Source organism: Octodon degus, unplaced genomic scaffold (genome assembly GCF_000260255.1).
Source record: "Octodon degus isolate 3935 unplaced genomic scaffold, OctDeg1.0 scaffold00164, whole genome shotgun sequence".
NCBI classification, from domain to species: domain Eukaryota; kingdom Metazoa; phylum Chordata; class Mammalia; order Rodentia; family Octodontidae; genus Octodon; species Octodon degus.
In genome coordinates, this window is record NW_004524740.1 from 2,924,235 (window position 1) to 2,933,142 (window position 8,908).

The 8,908-nt window shown below is 48.5% G+C and overlaps 1 protein-coding gene across 1 annotated transcript in view; it reads left to right on the forward strand.

The window, feature by feature from the left end:
• Window positions 1-2,203: 2,203 nt before the first annotated feature.
• The window catches only part of CUNH17orf64 (chromosome unknown C17orf64 homolog), a 12,046-nt gene continuing 5,341 nt past the window's right edge, over window positions 2,204-8,908 (forward strand). Inside the window, exons 1-4 of the mRNA XM_012517321.1 lie at window positions 2,204-2,254; window positions 4,022-4,092; window positions 4,351-4,527; window positions 4,950-5,079. Of these exons, the coding sequence (XP_012372775.1) occupies window positions 2,204-2,254; window positions 4,022-4,092; window positions 4,351-4,527; window positions 4,950-5,079 (429 nt within the window). The remainder of the gene's footprint in view (window positions 2,255-4,021; window positions 4,093-4,350; window positions 4,528-4,949; window positions 5,080-8,908) is intronic.

The following is an 8,908-nucleotide window of genomic DNA, read 5'->3' on the forward strand; positions in this document are numbered from 1 at the left end:
CACACACACACACACACACACACACACACATAAATAAATTAAAAAATTTAAAAAAAAAGATAAAAGAAGGCTTTATAAACTTCAGACATGGAGAGGACCAAGGGCAGATGGGGGACCCTCTGACCTGAGACAAAGAAAGCCGAGACTTTTATGGACTTGTGCTAGGAGTGGAGTTAGAGGGTCAGTTTTAATTATATGTAAGGAGCTGACTGGAGTCTCTCCTGTGTGCACAGGAAAGGTGAAAGGAAATTGTATCCAGGACTAGGATGGGGAAGAAGGAGGAAGTGGTGACTGGGAAGATAAGCTGTCACATGACCTAAGGGCTTCAGCCACACTAGATGACCACCATAATAATTCAGCAATTCATACTAGGGCCAGAATCTATCATTTAGTACCCATTTCTATGTGAATAAATGTAGACATAAAGTAGGATTTTAGTGCCTCCATAGAAATACCTAGCCGGGGATATAGCTCAGCAGCATAACTGCCTGCCTAGCAAGCGCAAGGTCCAGAGTTCAATTCCCAGTACTGCAAATAAATAAATAAAATATATACAGAAATACCACATTTCAGTTACTTCTGAAGTAATCACCATTAGCCAGGGTGTAGTGGTGCACACCTGTAATCCCAGCACTAATGAAGTTGAGGCAAGAAGATCAACTCAAGTTTGAGGTCAACCTGGGCTATAAAGGAGATCTTGTCTCAGAAGCAAATAAATATATCACTTTTTTTTTTTATTTTAAGTTTTTTTTTTTCCGAGACAGGACCTTGCTCTGTAGCCCAGGCTGGCCTCAAACTCACAATGATCCTCCTGCCTCAGCCTCCTGAGTGCTGGGATTACAGGCACGTCACCACACCCTGATTAATATATCACTTACTGTAGCAGTGTTCATCATCTTCTCTCAGCATTAATCTCTAGAAGGAGAACAAGTGGGTCAAGGAACGTACACTTAATATTTTGAAATATTGCTTACTAACTATTGCTCCCCATAAAACTTTAACAAGGGCTCCTTATCTCTTGATTTTGCCAATGTAATTTGGGAGGGGGGAGCAGTACTGGGAGTCTATCTCAGGGCCTCGATCTTGCTGCAAGGCTAATCCCATAATAAACTTTTATAGCTGCAGGATAATCCGGAATCAGTGCTAAAACAACAAGTGATCATTTTACCCCACCCCCACCCCTCTAAAAAAAAAACGAAGACATTTGCAGAACACGATGTCACAGAGGACGATTAAAATGAATCTTGGGCCTGGCATGGTGGCACACACCTGTAATACCATCATTCGGGAGGAGGAGATAGGAGGATCCTTACAAGTTCGAGACCAGTCTGGGCTACAAAGTAAGCTCAAGGCCAGCCTGAACTGCATAGCAAGACCCTGTCTCAAAAAGACAAAAATGAAAAGAAAAGAAAAAAGTCCGGGGACACAGAGGGGCCCGTCTAATCCTCCAGCCCCCTTTGCAGCCCTAGCCTGGCCCACAGCCCTGCACTGCGTCCCAGTTCCTGGTGGTGGAGGGAGGTGGTGTGGACTCCCACAAGGTCTGGTCGGGGCGGAAGGGCGTGAACAGGGTCAGCCCGGATAGGAAAGCTGCGCAGCAGGCCCTGAGGACCCTGGCGACGCTCGGGGCGGACCGAGAACTCCAGGCAGGAAGACATGGCTGGCGCGGGGAAACTGAGGCCTTAAGGGCCATGGGGCGGCTGCAGAGAGCACGGGGCTGAGTGGGGCGCTGTCGTTGGGGCTGATGCACTAACACGGGGCCCCCCTTGGACACAGGCCTGACTACACGAACACAAACTCCACGCTTGGTGTCCTCGCTGCGTGGAGGCCACAGGGCCTGGAGAGGTGCGTTTCACTCATCCCTGAAGGTTGCTGATGCTGTGCTTGGGATGGAATTGGGGAGCAAGAATAGTACACACACAGGAAAAGGACTTCAGACCCCCTCCCGGGCAGCTGTAGCTCCAGGGGAACCGCACCTCTTGCTCAGTTTCCCCGTGCAGTACGTGGCTCACGGGACAGCTCGTGGCTCCCCTAGGAATGAAGGCACTGGGAGGGGTGGGGCTCTGTGTTGGCTGTTGCCATGGTTTACTCCTAGTTCTGGAGCCAAGTTGCTCTCCCCAGGACGTTCAGGTCTCAGGAACAGTAGGTTGGGAGCCAGAGGGGACACAAGGAGGCCAGGCTGGAGCCTTCGGGCCCACCTGCTGGGATGGAGGCCCAAGCTGGGCCAGGGCGTGAAGGTGACAGGCCCCTGGAGAAGGTGAAGGAGGCTAAGTCCGAGGCCAGGAGGCCAGCGTCATCCAGACCTGAGAGGCTGACCTCATCCTTGGGAAAGCAGGGAATCTGAAATTCATGGGAGGAAAGAAGAAAAAAAGATGGGCAAGTGAGTTAGCCAGGGACCCAGAGGACAAGATAAGGTCACTGACTCCCACCCCTAGTTGGGCTAGGGGCACAGCAGTTCTGTGCACGCCTCACCTCTCATGATGAATACAATCATTATATGCTGCAAACATATACTGATAAAAATAAAAATTAAACGTGAGCATGGTGGCACATGCCTGTAAGTCCCAGCACTAGGGAGGCTGAGGCAGGAGGATCACTGTGAGTTTGAGGCCTACTTGAGCTACATAGTGAGATCCTGTCTCAGAGCAAAGCAAAGCAAACCAAAATGCACTAAATAAATAAAATTTTAAAAAGAAAGAGATGGAAAACAGAGGTTGATCAAAGCCATGTATTCCCAGAGCAGTGTTTGGATCCCATTTTTTTGTTAGTCATGAAGATTCAAGGTGACATAGAGACACGTGTGTGGATACACGTGTTATAGCCGTGTGCGTGTGTGTGTGTGTGCGCGCGCGCGCGCACGGGGGTGGGCATTGGTGTGGCTCAGGGTGGTTCTGAAGTGACCTGAGCAGGGTTGTCCCACCCCTTCCCTTCACCTCACAGCCTTTCCCTGCTGCCCTTCAGAGTGGCTTCAGCACTGGTCTCCTGGTTCCCTCTGAACAGTCACAATTGATACACACTTTTGGCGGCCTTGGAAGGACCTGTTACAAGTGCGGGTGCAGCAATGGGACTCTGTGCTTCAGTTTTGCAGCTTTCAGTTGCTTTGTTTCCACCGATCTTCTGCGCTCTCTGTCCTCCTTTCCTAGTTAAACGATCTCCTGTCATCAGCATCACCCTGTCTTACTGAGGGCCCATTTGTAGCAGGACACAGCCCTGAAGTCAGAGATGTAAAGCCGTGGGTCTGAGGCTTGGGTGATCAATCAGTGTTCACTAAATGAAAAATAAAAACAAAAACACACCCCGAACCCCTTGCTTATTCCCCAGTCACTGCTAGTGAGCTCATCTGAGAGCAGAGATAATGACAAAATGGTCATCAGGACCTTCACCTATAAGCCTGGTGTGGTGGCACACACCTGTAATCCCAGCACTCAGAGGGCTGAGGCAAGAGGATCATTGAGAGTTCGAGACCAGCCTGGGCTACAAAGTGAGCTCAAGGCCAGCTTGAACTGCATAGTGAAACTCTGTCCCAAAAAGACAAAAACAAAAACAAAACTTCACCTAGTTACCTTGTATAATGTGCTATGCTTGTTATAACTGAAGTGGGTAGCGAGGTGCCAGGCCCACAAGTGTAACTCTAGGACTCTGGGAGGCTAAGGCAGGAGGATTGTTGCAAGTTCCAGGCCAGCCTGGGCTGCGTAGTGAGTTCAGGCCAGACAGAACTATATAGTGTAGCTCTGCCTCAATAAACCAAATAAACAACTTATTAAATAACTAAACAGCTGGGGATGTAGCTCAGTGCCAAGGCCCTGGGTTGAATTCCTAGTACCAAGAAAAAAGGGAGGAGGAAGAAACTTAGCCTATTCTAGGCTGTCTAAGTGGAGGTGCTCAGAGACACGTCTTTTGGCACACATTAGTGCTGGGCTGAGAAAGAGGTGACTAGGAGAACGGAATGGACTGAGCTTGCTCACACTGCTCCTGGGTGCCATGCACCTCCCCAGGTGACAACTGTGCCCCACCTGGGGAGCAGCTCTGGAGCCATCCTCGGCAGAGGATGCTTGTCTACCATGCCAAGGGCCTGGATGCGGACACCTTCAAGATTGTGAGTACAGTCCTCCCGGAAGCCTGTGTTTGTCCCCTGTGAAGACTGGACAGCCAGGCCTCAGGCCCAGAGCTCATCACCCCCTTGTCACACTTTGGATGGACATGGAGGGGCAAGGGTGGGGCTCCTCCTTGCTGAGCACAAAGGGCACCTCCTGGGCCACTAAGGGCTGCAGCGGCGCCAGTCTGCCATCACGAAGCTCAGCCTGTCTGCCTCTTCCTTTCCCCTATGGCCCGCACCTTGCCCGTACCTCTTCAATGTAAAGAATACCTCAGGCCAAGGAAGCACTTCCTGCAAAAGCTGTACCCGCCCAAGAACCTTCCACAGAAGAAGAGGCTGAAGCACATGAAGCGGAGCCTCGTGGTCCTGGGGGACCGCATCAACACATTTCTGCAACTCTACTGCCGTGCCTGGGAAATCAAGCACTGGAAGAAGTAGGATGGCCTCCCTGCCCTTTCCCTATGGCTGATCTGGGCCACCCCACCTTGCCTAAGGTCACACTGGCCATGGTGGCACATATCTGTCATTCCAGCACCCTGGGAGGCTGAGGCAGGAGGATGACAAGTTCAAGGCCCGCCTGAGCAACACAGTGAAACCCTGGATTCTGGTTGGGACAGAGGGTGGACAGAGTTGTCACTCTTGCCACCCAAGACAGCTGAGAAGATGCTAAAGTGGACCCAAGTTTCCCCTGCTCCCTGGGAAAAGGGACCTCTGAACGAGCAGGTGCTCATTCGCACCTCCTGTCCCCCCAAGGAGGTTGCATACAGCCCATCTTTCCTTAGCTGGGGCCCTCTGCACACAAACGCTAGAGGAAAGGGCCAGTGACGCAGTCTCCCAGCCCAGTCTCTGCCTGCAGGATGTTCTGGCGGTTCATCTCCCTCTTCTCGGAACTAGGAGCCAAGCAGCTGCATCATCTCTACAAATACAGCAAGAGCAACCAGGCAGCCAGGATGCTGGTGGGCTTCCAGGTCCAGCCTGCACCGCTTGTGAGATAGGACATTGGGTGGGGCTGTCCCAAGCCCCTTGTGGCCCTCTCCGCTGCCCCTGCCTTGCCCACAGGACAGGGTGGGCTCAGTATCAGTTTCTGGCTGCTTGCTCACCCTGCATACCACATGTGGCCCCAGCAAGGACAGGAGACCGTCAGAGGCACGGTGGCATGCTTGGGGCCACCCATCTGGGGTCTCTGGGTTCTGTCAACAGAGCCCCAACTGTGGCGACTGTCACACATTTAGGTTTCAGGACATGTGTATCCTCTTCAACATCACTGAGAACCCCAAAGACATTTGTTTAGGTGGGTTATATCTATTCATAGTTACCCTAGTCAGAATGAAAGCTAAAGAAAAACAATTTTTGTTTGTTTTTGTCTTTTTGAGACAGGGTCTCGCTATTCATTTCAGATTGGCCTTGAGCTCACATTGTAGCCAGACTGGTCTTGAACTCAAAATGATCCTCTTGCCTCAGCTTCCCGAGTGCTAGATTTACTGGCATGTACCACTGTAGTAGTCCCCTCCTGGTTCTTGTCTTGGCCCAAGAAGTCTAGATTTATCATCCCCAAAATACACTATTGGAATCCCACCAAGTTAATTCCAATCTACCACTCCCAGTACAACCCACAGTGAAAACAAAGACACTAAGACATATATATATATATAATTTGGGGGGAACCAAGGGGCCCTAAGTCCAGCCATGAAAATGGCTTTCTGGAATCAAGAGACCGACCCAAGGCCACACCCAGGTTTTATTCGAGGAGTGGCTTGAGGAAGAGAATTGTGGGAAATAGGTGATTACTGTGAGCTGGGTTAGGTGGGTGGTCTACACTTACCTCTGCCATATGCAGAGAGTACTTTGCATTATGCTATTGAGATAGTATCTAATGTTTCGAGGGTCTGGTGCTTCAGCTCTGACGTGTAATCTTTCAAGCCCCAGGAAGTCATAGTCTCTATCTCAAGCCTCAATCCCAGCAAACAGGGGGAGCACCGGCTCTTCGTCCTGTCTCGACCCGGCTCATATTGGAGAGCAGCAGCTGTGGGTTATCAGGGAAACACACACACTGTCTTCAAAAATTACCACCAGCACCTCAGCTAGACCAGTATGCATTGCTTAAGGCCAACTGAAAGGATAAAGAGAAGTCCCAGCCAGCTCAGTACATATCAATACAAAGAAATAGGGTCAGGCTCAGCCAGAATGAAGCCAATCCATCACTCTTCTTTCAAGGAGAACTGCTCAGGCCGTCCTCCACACACCACCACACACAGCAAGAAAAACACTTTTAATGTATTTACTAATTCGTCTAAAAAAACAAGGAACCCATTATAGCTTAAAAGATTTTATGAAAAAATAATTATATTTTCCAAAACAACAAGAAAATAGCAGAGTAGTAGCATTTTACATTTTTGCAAATCTCTTTAGTGTTTGGCTTAATAGAAGGCTGCTGGATTCTCAGCGCATCTGCGGTCACTCTCTTCTGGAATATTCCCTTAGATGAAGCACATAAAGAAAATGCAGCCTCACAAGGACACATACTTGGAAAAGAGAGTATTTTATTAGTATTTTCAGATAATTGTGATTATTTTTCTTTGCTAATACATCAAAGCTTAACAAGTGGAAGACTCTTTTTTGTTTTATTTTGTACTGGGTTTTTTATTTTGTATAGGTTTTTTAAAATTTTGTATTGCAATTTATTATGTACCCAGGCTCTTCATACTGAGCTACATTCCCCACTTCATCCTTATTTATTTATTTATTTATTTATTTATTTTTAATTTTGGTTTCTTTTGAGATAGGGTTTTACTATGCGGTTCAGGTTGGCCTTGAACTCATAGTGATCCTCCTGCCTCAGCCTCCTAAATGCTGGTATCATAGGTGTGTGCCACTATACCCAGCTTGATTTTATTTTGTAGCAAATTTTTGCTAAACAGCTGTGTTACTGAGTCTGTGCTAGAATTTGAGATCCTCCTGCTTCAGCCTCCCAGAGAGCTGGGATTAAGTAGACTTCCTAAAACCAGTTTTAGGGTGCCAGATGCGGGAGCACACACCCGTGACTCCAGCACTGAGGAAGGAGGATCGTGAGTTTGAGGCCAGCCTGAGTTACATAGCATGATCATATGCCAAAAAAAAAAAAAGCAAAGTGAAAAACCAGTGTTTGGTTTATAGGAGAATTGAATGGAATGTACAGAGTTCCCCTATATATCCCTCTAACCTGTGCTGCCCCAGCTACTAGCAACTTTCACTTTCACTATCATTGATGAACCAATGCAGATGCTTTTTTTTGTTACCGGGGAGCAAACTCATGACCTTGCACTTGCCAGGCAGGTGCTTATGCCACCGAGCTATCATCTTGGCCCTGAATATGGGTACATTTCATTGGCTAAAGCCCATAGTTAACATTAAGGTTTGGGGGCTGGTGAGCTGGCTCTGTGGTCTAAAGCTCCTACTTAGAACAAGCTTAGCAAAGCACAGGGACCGCGGTTCAATCCCCCAGCACCACATGCCAGCCAGCCTCGCCCCCTGGTGGGCTGAGCTGGCCACACACACACACACACACACACACACACACACACACACATAAATAAATAAAATTTAAAAAAAAAAAATTAAGGTTTGGTCTTGTGTTGTCCATTCTGTCTTCTGGCAAATGTTGGATGGCAGCTACCCAGCATGATAGGATCCTGCAGCGTAGTTACTCTACCCGGAGAGTTCTCTGGGCTCCACCTAGTGTCCCTCTCCTGGCCAACACTGATCTTGTCACTGCCTCCACAGTTCTTCCTTCCCAGAATGTCACCTAGATGGACTTAGACTGCCCTTTTCAGGTTTGCATTCATGAGCTCTTCATGCCAGCTGGCATTAAAATTACTGGTCTGTCTTTTGCACCTTAGATGTACGCTGGTACCCAGGGGACTCCCAAGGGTTTGCAAAACACCCTTGGGAACACCTGGTCCAAAACTATAATCCTAGAGATCAGGTGTAAAAGCCTCTGTGTGCCAGGCACTTTATGTTCCTTCTCATACTCTGCCAAAGCAACCCTATGGGGCTGGGGAGATGGTTTAGTAGAATAAGCACTTGCCTAGCAAGTGCAAGGGTCTGAGTTCAGTCCCTGGTTCCGCAAAAAGAAAAAAAAAAGCAGCCGTGTCAATGACAGGCATTGTGCTCGGTTTTTAAACAAAGACCCCACATGCAAGGAGGTGAAGTAAGGGGGCCCTAGCACACAGCAAGTGAGAAGGAAAAGCAGGTCCAAATTCCAGCTGCCTCAGACATAAGCCCGCCCCCCAACATGTCCTCTCTTCTCTCTACACCTCTTCCTCTTCTGCTAAACAGGAAAGGTTGGATCATTTCAGTGATTCCTTTTGTTGTTGTCATTCATTTTGCAACATTGTAGATCATGCCTAGAGCCACACACATGCTAAGCAAGCACTGAGCTACACAGCAGGTCCATCTCTTTCTCCCCCCCCCCCCCCCCCCCCGCTCCTTGAGACAGGGTCTCCACATGTAGTTCAGCTGCCCTTGAACTCACTATGTAAGCCAACATGGCCTCAAACTCATGGCGATCCTTCCTGCCTCAGCCTCCCATGTGTTAGCATTATAGGCATGCTCCACCATTTCCAGCAGGCCCCCCCACTTTATTTTTTTTTTTTCCATTTTTTGATACTGGGTCTTGTTACATAAATAAATTGCCCAGATTGCATAATCTGGGTTAGCAAATTTGTGATGCTTCTACCTCAGCCTCTCAGAATGCTGAGATTATAAATGTGAGCTTCCATGCCCAGCTTTAATTTAAAATTTAGCAAATTAGGACCTTATCTCAGTTATTTTTCTCTC